This window comes from Balaenoptera musculus, chromosome 21, assembly GCF_009873245.2.
Source record: "Balaenoptera musculus isolate JJ_BM4_2016_0621 chromosome 21, mBalMus1.pri.v3, whole genome shotgun sequence".
NCBI classification, from domain to species: Eukaryota; Metazoa; Chordata; class Mammalia; order Artiodactyla; family Balaenopteridae; genus Balaenoptera; species Balaenoptera musculus.
In genome coordinates, this window is record NC_045805.1 from 13,951,930 (window position 1) to 13,967,274 (window position 15,345).

At 41.8% G+C, this 15,345-nt stretch overlaps 1 protein-coding gene, 1 long non-coding RNA gene and 1 other non-coding gene across 3 annotated transcripts; all 3 read left to right on the forward strand.

The window, feature by feature from the left end:
* Positions 1–4,723: 4,723 nt before the first annotated feature.
* LOC118887758 lies at positions 4,724–10,399 on the forward strand. The gene is made up of 3 exons (XR_005018147.1): positions 4,724–4,813; positions 5,223–5,305; positions 10,365–10,399. It is a non-coding gene; the product is annotated as an uncharacterized LOC118887758 (long non-coding RNA).
* Positions 10,400–11,096: 697 nt separating this feature from the next.
* TRNAG-UCC lies at positions 11,097–11,169 on the forward strand. Its single transcript has one exon. It is a non-coding gene; the product is annotated as a tRNA-Gly (tRNA).
* A 2,443-nt stretch (positions 11,170–13,612) lies between these two features.
* Positions 13,613–14,773, forward strand: LOC118887952 (beta-citrylglutamate synthase B-like). Its single transcript, XM_036838883.1, is given in 1 exon segment — positions 13,613–14,773. A coding segment is annotated over 1 exon segment (1,161 nt).
* Positions 14,774–15,345: the final 572 nt, after the last annotated feature.

Below are 15,345 nucleotides of genomic sequence, written 5' to 3' on the forward strand. Positions count from 1 at the left end.
GCCCAAGGAGAGGGGGCAGTTTTGTGCATGGGTGGCCAAGGAAATAACATGTAGAGCTGTGGAGGCCCAGAAGCAGGGGGATCCTGACATCTCATTTCCTGGTGAGGCTGCGGCTTGGCCATGGGACTTACAAGAGAAGGGAGGAGATGGCATGGTGTGACAGTTAGAGAAGGGGGCAGTGAGTGCACCTCCTGGCTCTGAGAAGTGGAAGACGGATTCTGCTCCTGTCTCCAGGCCCCTGGAGCTATAGAAGGCAAGTAAAATTGGGGGCATAATCACCTGTGCTCTAGATAAATATGCTCCATTAATTGGAAAAATTAAAGTAAAATTTGTAAATCCAATATAAATAGACCAAGCCAAAAATGAATTCAGTCTTTAAGGAGTTTGCAATTTAGACACAATTATAATAGAGTATGTAGTGAGTTTTATGAGAGAGTTACAGGAACATGGAGCAGGGTGTCTAAATCAGATGGAAGGATCCAAGAAGTCTTCCTGGAGGAGGTGACACTTAAACTGAATTTAAAGGATGAGAATGAGCTAACTAGAAAAAAGGGGAGGGATGGGAGAGTATTTCAAGAACAGCACATGGAGAGAAGTGGAGGTAAGAAAGCACACACTACATTTTAGAACTTACATCTGGTTTGGAGTGGCTGAGAGGGAGGGTGGATGTGGGAGTGAAAGGAGATGAGGCTAGAGAGGAACGTATATCCAGATAATGCAAGACCTGGCATACTAAATCAAAAGGTTTTAAATTTGTTCTTAAATCAGTGGGGAGTCATTGATTTTGAACAGGGAAGCAACACAATTACATTTGCAGTTTAGAAGCATCATACATCCAGCAGTGTGGAGGCCTCCAGGCTGAGGCAGGAAGGCCAGCTAGGAGGCTACTGCTGCCATTGAGGCAAGATGACACAGTGACAACACGGCGCCTGAGTGAAGGCAGAGATGAGGGAGACGATCAGACTCTATCCTTGGTGACTTTAAATGTGAGATGAGGAAGAATGGGGAGTCTAGGATGCTTTCTAGTTACATGACTTGGACAGATGCCCAGACAGGAAAAGCAGAAGGGGGAGCAGGGTTTTTTTTTTCTTTTTAATTTATTTATTCATTTATTTATTTTTGGCTGCTTTGGGTCTTCATTGCTGCGAGCAGGCTTTCCCTAGTTGCAGCGAGTGGGGGCTACTCTTCATTGCGGTGCGCAGGCTTCTCCTTGTGGTGGCTTCTCTTCTTGCAGAGCACGGGCTCTAGGCGCGTGGGCTTCAGTAGTTGTGGCTCGTGGGTTCAGTAGTTGTGGCGTACGGGCTTAGTTGCTCCGCGGCATGTGGGATCTTCCCAGACCAGGGCTCGAACCCCGTGTCCCCTGCATTGGCAGGCGGATTCTTAACCACTGTGCCACCAGGGAAGCCCAGTTTGGGGTACTTTTTGTCCAAAGAATATTATTTCGACTTTTGGAACTCTACAGAACAAGGTATCATAATGACATAATTTTTTCCTACATTTCTGAGAATTATGATCGTTTATTTGTACATATATCCACTAAGTTTCATATCAGTAATATATATTCACAAAGTCATCAAGTAGTACAAAGTGTGAAGCAGTCTTTACCAAAAAAATTCCTGAAGTCATTTTCACCGTGCTTCAGAGGATGCTGTGGGAGAATCACAGTAAAACATTGAAGAGGCCCCTCTCCCTCAAATCCTAACAGGTAAAATGTTGTGTTTCTGTTAGAAAGATTGCCAGAATGTACTGTAACCTCACACTTAGAGAAGAACTCCTACCTTCCAGTCGTAAACAAAACTGAAAGCACCAAGCCAAAGGCCCCTCTCAGAGCAGATTTTAGTCATCCTTTGACATCAACCAAAGGACATGCATGATATATCACAGGGCCCAGTCTCAGGTGAGGTTTGGAATTTCCTTTCCTGGTTCTCTCTCTTGGAGAGCAGAAAAAATAATCCCTCAGGGTTGGAACACACTGTCAAGCTTGACATCACTTCGGGCTGGAAATCTCCAGAGTTTTCTCCTCATGATTCAAAACCAGGGCAGGTATTAAGACTGAAAATCATGCTGACAAGTTAATTAGGGGGAAAAAAAAAAAAAAACAACTGTTAATAAAAAGGCAAGCTGAGTGAGATTCTCCGTGTCCCTCTTCAAACAAAGCCCACATACGATCCGGGATTGTGTGACATCCTCCGTGATGGATGTACTGTTCTTGGGAGCACTGCCCAGAACCCCGGCCAGGAAGCCAGAAGCAGGCCTCTCAGTTCTAGAACGTTACTAACTAGCTGTTTGACTCTGAGTCCCTCTCTGGGCTTCAGTTTCCCATAAATAAAAAGTCAAAAAATTGACTATGTGATTGCTAACAGCCCTTAACCCTTAGCTCTAAAAATCACTGATTCTTTTTTTTTTTTATCATCTCAGGATATATGTGTATTAAAGTGTCTCTAAATGACAGTAGTGGACATGGTAAACTCATAATACATGTTCCTTGAACTAATTAATTAATTTGGGCACTAAGAAAAAGAGGCTCTTCTTTGGCAATTATTTGATAAATTATAACTACGGACATTTTTCTCTTTCAGACTAGGAAGAGAGAATGCTACATAATAGCAAGCAGCTGAACTGAAATATCTCTGGTACTCTGCTGGTGACTCCACCCCATTAGATTTGTGCGGCTCAGGAATCAAATTCCCCCATTGACCTAAAAAAATCCGTTCTCCTGCCAACAGGAGTCCCATGCCCAGAATGGAAAGTCTTGACCATGCGTGGAATGCGTTTTACAAACAAAACTGAAGCACGATCCCCAACAAAGTGCTGGGTACTTCCTGAACAAAGAAATAACCTGGGCAGATGATTTTGTTTCAAAGATGAAATGGAATATTAGAAGACACAATTGTTTTTAAACAGCTAAATACAGAGGAGAAAATAAAAGCATTAAAAGGGCTGTAAATTGTGTGAAAGGACTAAACATTTACCTCTGTCACTTATTTTTATATTTGTTGGGCTCACTTTTGCCGTTATTTAACGTTTAACGTTGAACGAGTTACTTTTCTATTTCTGGGTCTCTCGTCTAGAAAAAGTAAAGTTAGGGGTGGGGGAAATTGGTCTCGATAAGTTCTAGAGTTATTCTAGCTTCTATGAGTCTCTGCAAAACTTCTTTTCTGGTTACAGAGGTAATAGAATTCATATCAAAAATTTGATTTACCATGGATGAACCTCGAGGACATTATGCTAAGCAAAATAAGACAATCGCAAAAGGACAAATACCGTACGATTCCTCTCATATGAAGTATCTAAAGCAGCAAAAATCATAGAAACAGAAAGTAGAAAAGTCCTGGCGTCAGAGGGGAGGAGGAATCAGTGTTCAGTGGGTACGGAGTTTCAGTTTTGCAAGATGAAAAAGTTCTAGAGATCTGTTGCACAACAGTGTGAATATAATTAACACTACTGAAACGTACACTTAAAAATGGTTGAGATGGTAAAATCAATATTATGTTTTTACCTCAATAAAAATTTTTGTTTTAGTATAAGAAGAAAGAGGAAATGTTAAACCATCCAATATTCAATCACTCAGAGAAAACTTCTATTAACCACGTGATACTTATCTGCCAGATATGGTCACGGTCTATTTTTCACCACTTAATGAGTGCCTACACTCTGGTACAGAACAAAATAGTGGACATGACAGACATAGACCCAGCTCTCATGGGTAAGGAAATCAGCAATTACACTAAAAAGCAATACGTTCTACCATAAGGGGGCATACAGAAGGCAGTGGAAGCACGGAGAAGGAGCTTTTCCAGGGAAATCATTTTTTAAAATATTTACTTATTTTTGGCTGTGTTGGGTCTTCGCTGCTGTGCGCGGTCTTTCTCTAGTTGAGATGAGCGGGGGCTACTCTTCCTTGCGGTGCGTACGCTTCTCATTGCGGTGGCTTCTCTTGTTGCGGAGCATGGGCTCTAGGCATGTGGGCTTCAGTAGTTGTGGCATGCGAGCTCAAAGTTGTGGCTCGCAGGCTCTAGAGCGCAGGCTCAGTAGTTGTGGCGCACGGGCTTAGTTGCTCCGCGTCATGTGGGATCTTCCCGGACCAGGGCTCGAACCCGTGCCCCCGGAATTGGCAGGTGGATTCTTAACCACTGCGCCACCAGGGAAGCCCAGGAAGTCATTTTTAAAGGCTGCATGGTAGCTCATTGTATGGATATTCCATGATTTATTTAACTACTCTTCTATTTTTGAAGGGAAAAGCTTCTAAGTTTTTGTTGTTCTAAAACAAGTGGGAAGCAGCCGCATAGCACAGGGAGATCAGCTTGGTGCTTTGTGACCACCTAGAGGGTGGGATGGGGAGGGTGGGAGGGAGACGCAAGAGGGAGGAGATATGGGGATATATGTATACGTATAGCTGATTCACTGTGTTATACAGCAGAAACTAACACAACATTGTAAAGCAATTATACTCCAATAAAGATGTTAAAAAATAAAATAAAATAAAATAAAACAAGTGGGATGCATATTTTGGTATAAGAGCCTTATCCACATTTCAAAAATATTTTCATGAATGTTAGGATTATACTAATCTTTTGCAGCAGATGGCAGAAGAGATGTAAAAGAAAAAACATTGTCTTACTAGACACGCAAGGCAATGTTTTTTGGTTTTTTTTTTAATTTTTTTGCCCCTCACCCCTGCACCTCACGGCATGTAGGATCTTAGTTCCCCAACCAGGGATCAAACCCGTGCCCCCTGCAGTGGAAGCACACAGTCTTAACCACTGGGCCACCAGGGAAGTCCCTAGACATGCAAGGCAATGTTACCAAAGAGGTGTGCGTGCATGAGTATCTCTGTGTGTGTGTGAATATAAACCATTTTGCTTTGTCCTAAAAGACCATTCTGGATTGCAGATCTTCCAAAGAAGGCATATCTAACACATACATGCCCTACATTGCATGGGACAGGGAGGCTTATGGGTTTGAGCTCCACAGTACATTGCTCTATACAGGCAAAAGGTCAAGTGCTGCAGAAGACCAAAGCTAAAAATAAAGTGTGGCATTGGGAAAATTAAGGAGTGAGTCAGACCAGATTAGCACTTCTGTATCCTCCCATGCACTGTGGTAACCTCCTCAGCTAGCGAAGGCAGACTGATCCTTCCATGAAAGTCATTGTTATAATAATACTAATAATTTTAGTAACAACGCAGAGTAGTTTCATGTTAACACCTTTGTTCCTAAAGGCCAACTTCTCGTGGACCATCTATGGACCAGACTGCCCCTTGTCCACAATTCAAAGTCTCCAGGAAGACATAGCACCACAAAGGTGAGGAACCTAAGGAGCTGAGTCTCCTTGAAAGTTTATCAGTAGTCTGGTAGGACTTAGTGGATTAGAAGAAAGGAAGTAACAATATGGAGCACGTGGATGGGCTTAGGGAGGATTTTGCGTGTGATCCCTTCCTTCATCATTGTGATCCTGCACATTTCTCAGAAGATCCAAATAATTAATGCCATTGGGACTATTTACAAGGTTGTATCTCTACAGGAAATTGTCTGAATATTCCTCCTGCAGATGTAAGTCAAACTTTTTCAGGACTGAAATCTTTCTTTCCAACCTCCGAGAGAATGAAAGAGAGAGATAGAGAATCACACACTGCTACTTACAGAGTTGCCATATAAATCGTAGGTCTGGGTTTTTTAATTTTTTCTTCTTGTTAAGAGTCATGGGGAGGATGGTGGGGAACAATTTGGGGACTGCATTTAGCATATTTTTTTAGAGTATCTACTGTGTACGTATAAGACACAATAGGGCTGTAAAGTCATAGTGACTATCTTCTTGGGGTTTATATTACAACTGGAGAATTAAAACTCCATGTTAATAGTCATTTATACAAGATAACAACTACATATAAGGTGCTACAACAGTCCAGAAGAGGGAGAGCTCATTCCCTGCTAAAACATCCAGAAATAGGAAGGCAGCTGTGAAATTTTTTAGTGAAAGATTATTTCTTTCTAATTAGAACCTGTATATTTAAGACTAACTTAATTTAAAATTTTATAAAATAATGTCATTCATAAAATGATGAAAGAATATATACAAACAAATTCTCAACACTTAAATCAAGTTATCTTTTCCAGTTGATAACTTAATCTCTAGGTTCATTCTCAATCTTCATTTAACTCAACTGATTCATACCTTTGGCAGAACTAAAAACCAAAGCAAATTAGGTTGACTTTGCGTTTTGTTTACTGTGTCCCCACCTTGCCTAGGCTTCTTGAGATTTCTAAAAATCAGGGAAATGCTTTTCAGAGACTCACAGTAAAAGAAGAAGAAAGCAGAACTCCTTGATAAGATGCAAACTGGATAATCAAGACAGGGAATTATTTACATGAATGACAACTATGTACCTTATGAATCTTGAAATTAAAAAAAACAACTTAAGAAATTTAATAGAATTTTAAGAAATTAATAAAAACAACTTAGAAGAAAATAAGAATTCTAACCAGGCTAAGCCTGCAGAACCTACTAGCTTCTATGTCTTCAAGTTGATTTAAAAATGTAATTCAAATGCTAAGTATTTACTAAATGCCAATTATGCGTTGCCCAGTGGGGTCACAAAGATCAGTAAGACAAAGGCCCTAGCTTCAAGAACTACTGTCTAGTATGGAAAATAGACATGTCAATACAGGTTAAATGACACAATACCATTTACAACCATTAAATTGATTTTAGAAACCATTGAGATTGATAGACCCAAGTATTGCAAGTGTTAGGGACTGAATTGTGTCCTTCCAAAATTCATATGATGGGGCTTCCCCGGTGGCGCAGTGGTTGGGAGTCCGCCTGCCGATGCAGGGGACACGGGTTCGAGCCCTGGTCCGGGAGGATCCCGCATGCCGCGGAGCGACTGGGCCCGTGCACCACGGCTGCTGGGCCTGCGCTCTGGAGCCCGTGAGCTGCAGCTGCTGAGCCCACGCGCTGCATCTCCTGGGGCCCGCGCGCCTGGAGCCTGGCTCCGCAACAAGAGAAGCCACCCCGTTGAGAGGCCCGCGTGCCGCAATGAGGAGGAGACCCCGCTCGCCGCAACTGGGGAGGGCCCGCACGCAGCAATGAAGACCCAATACAAACAAAAATAATAAGTAAATAAAAATTTTAAAAAATAAAAAAAATAAAAATTCATATGATGATGTTGATGTCCTAGCCCTCAGCGCCTCAGAATGTGTCTATTTGGAAAGAGCATCTTTAAAGAGGTAATTTAGGTAAAATGAGGTTGTTAGGTTGGGCCCTAATCCAATATAACTGGTGTCCTTATAAGAAGAAATTAGGACACAGACTCTCACAGACGGAAGACCAAATGACATCACAGGGAGAAGACAGCTATCTGCAAGCCAAGGAGAGAGGCCACAGAAGAAACCAACCCTGAAGACACTTTGATCTTTGACTTCCAGCCTCCAGAATTATGAGAAAATAAATATCTGCTGTTTAAGCTACCCAGACTGTGGTATTTTATTATGTCAGCCCTAGCAAACTAACACAGCAAGGATATAGGCAAAGCAGAAAATTTTATACATTGCCGTTGGCTAAATTGCACAACGATTTTGGACAATGATTCCATTTGAGGTGTCTACCCTGGAGAAAGTCTTGAAAATGTGCTCAAGAAAATGTATAGAAAGCTGTTCAGTGTAGCATTACCTCTAATGTGAAGAAATTGAAACTAACCTTCCCTTATGAGAACATTGATACAAATAAGTAGAAATCAAAACGCTGCAAATAACCTATAAGATAAACCATTATCTTTAAAATCTCTAATAAATAATACCCATGTGAATATGTTTTAAAAAAATAGGAAATGAGCTAAATAAATAAATGATTCGTTCACACCACAGGATACTACACAGTAGCCAAAATGGCTGAACTAATGTATTTGCATGTATCCACTTGGATAAATCTCAAAAGCAATGTTCAGGGCTTCCCTGGTGGTGCAGTGGTTGAGAGTCTGCCTGCCAATGCAGGGCACACGGGTTCGATCCCTGCTCTGGGAGGATCCCGCATGCCGCAGAGCAACTAGGCCCGTGAGCCACAACTAAAAAAAAAAAAAAAAAAAAAAAAAGCAATGTTCAGCGAAAAAAATTCAAAACTATTTGTACAGTATGATATGTATGTGTAATTTTAAAATGAAGTTGTATATATTATTTATGGATATATACATATGTATAAAGTACAAATACATACATGGGCATGAGAAGCATATAAGACAAGACTAGTTAAGGGCATGGACTATGGAGCTTCCTTACCAGTTATATAATCTTTGATAACAAAAAAAAAAAAATCTGTCTCAGTTTCCTCATCTGTAAAATGGGATTAATAATACTGCCTACATTATTGGATTGTTGGGAAGACTGCATGAAAAAATGTACATAAAATGCTTAGTTCAGTGTCTGGCTAATTGAAAATGCTCAATAAACATTAGCTTACTAGATAAAATATTAACTTCGAAAAAAAAATGTGTTCAACTATACAGGTAATCAAATGTAAGCAAAGTAAAATAAAATTGAGTTGTTAGTTTTGGCAAAGCTTTATCAAAATGAAAATATTGTGATAGTCTCCAGATCTTGGTGTGCGTGCCCTTGTATAATGCCCTCCCCTTGAACGTGGGCTGGACTCAGTGACTTGCTGTAACAAACAGAATATGGCAACATCATGGGACATTACTTCCAAAATGAGGTTGTCAAAAGACTGAGGCTTCGTTCTTGGGTACTTTCTCTGTCTTGCTTGCTTGCTCTGAGGGAGGCCAGCTGCTGTGTTGTGAGCTGCCCTGTGGAGTGGCCTACATCACAAGGAATGAATGTGTCTGGTTAACGGCCAGTGCCTGAACTTGGAAGTGGATCCTCCCCGGGTTGAGGCTTCATTCAGCAGCTCTGGCTGACAGCTGAACTGTGTCTCATGAGAGCCTCTGAGCCAGAGACACCCAGCCCAGCTTCCTGACCAATTGAAACTCAGAGATAACAAATGCTTACTGTTTTCAGCTGACAAATTGGGGTGGAGGGGGGTTACTTGTTATACAGCAATAGATAACTAATACACCCAATGTAGGCCAGGGAAGCTAATGCTGGTGTATAGTGTTAGTAAGAATGTGAATTGGAATTTCTAAAGAGCAATTTTGGCAATATTCCTAAAGATATTCACAATTTTTTTGCCCTAAAGAAATAAATACACAAAAATTGATGCATATTCATTGAACTATTAAATATAATAGTGAATAACTGGTAATAACTTACATGCCGAACACTAGTTGGAGAATTGTGATGTGATATAATAAGAAACACATATTTTGGTCTTTATCCCTGGTTCCTGGCCAGAGCTTCCACAGCCTTTGTAATTTCCTAAGTGATAAAAGTGCTAGGAGCATCTTTTGTTCCAATATATGGTCTTTGACCCCAGTTCCTGACCCAGGGCCCCTGATGAACCTAATTCTTGGAATGTCCTGAGTGATACGAATGTCTTCTGTTCTAATGAGGCAACTCTTGCTGGGCTCCTAGATGGGGGCTGGTCTCCAGAAAGACCAAGCCATGATTAGAAGCTTGGGCTGCTCAGCCCTGCCCCACCCCATCTTCGGTGGAGCGGGGGCTGGAGATTGAGTTAATAATCCATTATGCCCATGTGATAAAGCCTCCATAAAAATCCCTAAAGCACAGGGTTTGGAGAGCTTCTGGGTTGGTGAAAACATGGAGGTGCTGAGAGGGTGGCATACCCAGTGGGGCATGGAAGCTCCGAACCCCTCCCCCATACATTATCTTCTGCATTTCTTTCATCTGCCTATTCCTGAGTTGTAGCCTTTTATAATAAAGTAGTAATCTAGTAAGTAACCTGTTTTCCCGAGGTCTGTTCGCCATTCTACCAAATTCTTGAACCTGAGGAGGGGTCATGGGAACCTCCGATTCATGACCAGTTTGTCCGAAGCGCAGGTGACAACCTGGACTTGCACTTGGTGTCTGGAGTGGGGAAAGGCATTCTTGTGAGACTAAGCCTGTAACTTGAGGGCTCTGATGCTATCTCCAGGTAGCAGAATTGAATTAAATCACAGGACACCCAGTTGGTGGCACCCACAGAGAATTGGAGAATTGGTTGGTGTGGAAAAAACCCACACACATTTGGTGACAAGAAGCGAAATATTGGAGCATAGAGTGTTGAGAGTAAAGTAGAAAAAAATAAGTTTTTTTACGGTATGTCATTTGATAAAATCTTGAGCAGACTAAAATTCATGTGAAAATTCTAGTTAATGGTTTGTTGAAATATTCACAATGTAATAGTAACTATGTTCACAAATAAAAGTAATTGGGGCTGACCCTAATTTTTGTTTTATTTATTTGTTTACTTTTTAAAGGACTTGATAGAAATATACCAACATGGGGACTTCCCTGGTGCAGCAGTGGTTAAGAATCCGCCTGCCAATGCCGGGGACACGGGTTCGAGTCCTGGTCCTGGAAGAGCCCACATGCTGCAGAGCAACTAAGCCCATGCACCACAACTACTGAGCCCGCGTGCCACAACTACTGAAGCCCGCGTGCCTAGAGCCCGTGCTCTGCAACAAGAGAAGCCACCGCAGTGAGCAGCCTATGCACCGCAATGAAGAGTAGCCCCCGCTCGCCGCAACTAAAGCCCACGCGCAGCAACGAAGACCCAACACAGCCAAAAATAAATAAATAAATTTTTTTTTTTTTAAAGAAAGAAATATACCAATATGATAATGGTGATGGTCACCAAGTAATGGAATTATTAGGTGATGTATATTTTCTTGGTCGTACTTTCCTGTAGGTTCTAATTTTTCCACAGTGAATCTGTATTATTTTTAATCTGAACTATTCTTAAGTACAAAATAATTAAATGTGGGCCTAGTATGATTCTTAAAACACATTTACCTTACCTATTTTTTCTGGGTCATATTTTTCAAATTCTTCTCTCAAGTTTCTGAACCCTTCCAGCCACTTCTCAACATCAGGTAAATCTTCTTGTTCTTCCTCTATTCTTGATATTTTCCAACACGGTCTCTAGATATGACTGAAAAGGAAAAACACCAAAGTAAATCTTGATTTAAAATTATATAAAATCTAGGGGTTCCCCGGTGGTCCAGTGGTTAGGACTCTGCACTTCCACTGTAGTGGGCCTGGGTTCAATCCCTGGCTGGGGAACTAAGATCCCACATGCCACGTGGCCAAAAATAAATAAATAAATAAAATAAAATAATATAAAATCTCAAAAAGGTAATTGGATTTGACCCTTTGCATAAAGTATGATTTTACTTCAGGAAATAAAGATTTAAATAAGTTTACATAAAAATCCAAAATGTATTTATATAAGTCTGGATTTCTTAACCCAGGCTCCATGAACATCTGGGGCTTCACAAGTGGGTTTCAGGTAGTTCATGAAACTTTACACAAAATATCAAGTGTATTTGCCTCTTCCTTGGAAGAGAGTTCATAGTTTAAGTAGGTTCTCAGTCAGGGCTGTAATCAGAGTGACAGCTCTCCTGGTTCGACCAGCACTGTTGCTTTTAACACAGAAAGTCCTGAGTTTAGGAACTTCTCAGTCCTAGGTAAACCAGGATGGTGGTTACTCTATCTGAAATCCAAGAAAGACCGATGAAAAATAACACAAAGATTTAATTAAACTCAATTGAATGTACAAGTAAAAATTAGAAGACTACTTCTTAAATCAGAATACTGCCATTTCTTCTTATTTAACCTATGTCCTGATAATTATTTTGTATATAAACCAAAGCTCCTGGTATCTTTCCTACTTAGTTTCTAGACTAACTTCAATTTGCAAATGACCCCCGCCTTGTTACCATGAACTTTTACCTTTTGTCCTGTGTATTTGGTGGCTCCTGCATTACTAGGTTGAGGTAGGACTGCCCTGGCATGATCACCCCCAGAGTCAGTCCTGAAGGGAAATGCATGTCATCACATAAGAATCCAGATCTGTGGCAGGATGGGGAACTCAGGTGCTCTCCATTGGGTTAGGTGTCGGGGCACTCCCAAATGGTGTATATTAAGCTAATTTCTGCCCTCATTGGGGGTAGGCTAGAAATCAGTAGAAAGGACCCAGGAGAGGCCTTTCCATTTCTGCAGAATTCCATGTAAGGAAGGATGGGGCCTATGAACTCCGGAGATAAGCTCTATCTGATTAGGAGTACTCAAATTATGGTATATCTTTTTATTTCTCTTTTGTAATCCATCGACCTTTGGTAAAGTCTTTTTGAACCGTCAGCTTTGTGTCAGCTGTGCCTCAGAGAATCATAGGGGGACTTTTAGGCCACAGCTGGGGAGAGCAGTTCTTGTGGAGGGCACAGTGGCAGCAGCAAGAATTAATGAGACTTCGATGCAAAAGTGCGTCTCAGGAACAGAGTCTCTGACTCAATCAAGGAGAGTCTCTTTCCACTCTTCACCTTGGAAGTTCTGGTTTTGTTCTACTAAGAAAAGTGACTTTTGGACTTCCCTGGTGGCACAGTGGTTAAGAATCCACTTGCCAATGCAGGGGACACAGGTTCGAGCCCTGGTCCAGGAAGATCCCACATGCTGTGGAGCAACTAAGCCCGTGCACCACAACTACTGAGCCTGCTCTCTAGAGCCCACGAGCCACAACTACTGAGCCCACGTGCTGCAACTACTGAACCCCGTGCGCCTAGAGCCTGTGCTCTGCAACAAAGAGAAGCCATTGCAATGAGAAGCCTGTGCACCACAATGAAGAGTAGACCCCGCTCACCGCAACTAGAGAAAGCCCATGCACAGCAATGAAAACCCAACGCAGCCAAAAATAAATAAATAAAATAAATTTTTTAAAAAAGGTGACTTTTATTATATGATACTTTACAGTGTCAAATAATCAACATAGGTAGCTTTCTTCCTCTGCTGGTGTTTTTGGATGATGCATTGTGATCTTCAATCCCCAATTTTTTGAGTTCCATCTCTTTTGAGAACACCTATTCTGTTCTCATCATACCTGCATTAGTAGAAATGATACATGTGATGTAACATATAAGTTTTATAAAACTGACAAGTACATGATCTTGAGATGGCAAATGTGAGCCATGTGGGCCACAGATTTTGCCTCCTGGGCCCATACCAGCAACTCTATTAATCACAGCATTATTTCTGTTAAGCCCAGACTCAACCTCAGAAATTTTCACAAGTCCTATCAGACATTTATTTATTTCTGTGTTCATGAAATATATTTATTTATGTGTATATGTATATACATATATGCATACACACAGATACATATACATAATGGATTCATCTATTCTTTCCATGTAAAAAATGAATAATTCTTTAAAAATTCTTTGGCAGGGATTTCCCTGGTGGCGCAGTGGTTAAGACTCCGAGCTCCCAATGCAGGGGACCCCGGTTTGATCCCCGGTCGGGAACTAGATCCCACATGCATGCTGCAACTAAGAGTTTGCATGCCTGGGAGATTTTTCAGCAGAGGACTGAAGCTTTGGCCCTAGAGTTCTCACCTGCCCTTCCTGCCAGCCTGCACTACAGATTTCAGACTCTGTGAGAGCTCCTACATTCCTAGAAAGAGTCTATATTCAGGAGGAAGTAATCCCAGAAAAGGAAGAACAGGCAGATCAAGATGTGTAGCTCTGTGGCCGCCAAGTTGTGGTTTTTGACAGATCGTCGAATCAGGGAAGACTATCCTCAAAAAGAGATCTTACGAGCGTTAAAGGCCAAATGTTGTGAGGAGGAACTGGACTTTAGGGCTGTGGTGATGCATGAGGTGGTGCTAACAACTGAGCAAGGAAACCTGGGTCTTCGTACCAAAGGAGAACTAATTACTGCTTACCCTCAGGTGGCGGTAGTGAGAGTACCAACCCCTTGGGTGCAAAGTGATAGTGACATTACTGTTTTGCGCCATCTAGAGAAGATGGGATGCAGGTTGGTGAACCGACCTCAAGCCATCCTGAACTGTGGTAATAAGTTCTGGAAGTTTCAAGAGTTGGCAGGTCATGGTGTTCCTCTGCCAGATACTTTCTCTTATGGTGGTCATGAAAATTTTGCTAAAATGATTGATGAAGCTGAAGTACCGGAGTTCCAAATGGTAGTGAAGAATACACGGGGTCATAGAGGCAAAGCAGTTTTCTTGGCTCGCGATAAGCACCATTTGGCTGATCTAAGCCATCTTATTCGCCATGAAGCTCCATACCTGTTTCAGAAGTATGTTAAAGAGTCTCATGGAAGGGATGTACGTGTCATTGTTGTGGGAGGCCGTGCGGTTGGCACCATGTTACGCTGTTCAACAGATGGGGGGATGCAAAGCAACTGTTCACTAGGTGGTGTACGGATGATGTGCTCCTTGAGTGAACAAGGGAAACAGCTAGCTATCCAGGTGTCTAATATCCTGGGAATGGATGTGTGTGGCATTGACCTGTTGATGAAAGACAACGGCTCCTTCTGCGTCTGAGAGGCCAATGCAAATGTAGGTTTCATAGCCTTTGATAAGGCTTGTAATCTGGATGTAGCTGGTATCATGGCGGACTATGCCGCCTCCCTTCTGCCCTCTGGCCGGCTCACCTGGCGTGTGTCCCTGCTCTCCGCGGTGTCCATGGCCAGTGAGACTAGTGAGCAGGAGCTGGGTCCCCCAGCCAACACTGCTGTCGACAACATGAGCGCAAGTTCCAGCTCTGTTGACAGCGACCCTGAAACCACGGAGCGAGAGCTGCTCACCAAGCTCCCGGGGGGCCTATTCAACATGAACCAACTGCTAGCCAATGAAATCAAATTCCTGGTGGAGTGATTCCACCAGTAAATAATTAAACAACAAAACCCTTGTAAAATTTTCTTTTTCTTCTTTCCTTTTTTTTTTTTTTAAACCAACTTGCAATGCTGTTCATGGAAAATGCTCAGGAAGATGAGAGAAAATTGAGTAGGATTAGTTAGGAGGGAAGGAGGGGGAGACAGACGAGACCTTTGCTACTAAGATGTTACTGACTTTGATTTACAAATCCTACAGATAGAGGCAGAAGAGGTGAGATACAGAAAAATGTTAGGCTCTCATAGTTACCCTTTTAAATTACTCAAAAATGTGTAGGCTCTCAGGCCACGAAGAACATAATTTTTTCATGGTCTCTTGCTTTCGTTTTTGTATAGCTGGTACAAATTTCAGAGTAGTGTAACTTCACATTGTGTTGTAATCCGTGAGGAAGACATCTACCTAAATTATAATTTTTTTAATACAAATCTGAAAATTCAGCCCATACGCTCTTATCTAGGAGCTTTATGTTCATAGTTAGGAAATCGTGAGGAGCTCTTTTATTGACTTTTTCCCCCTTAATTTGGGTAGGAGGGCAACATGAATGTGACCCAATA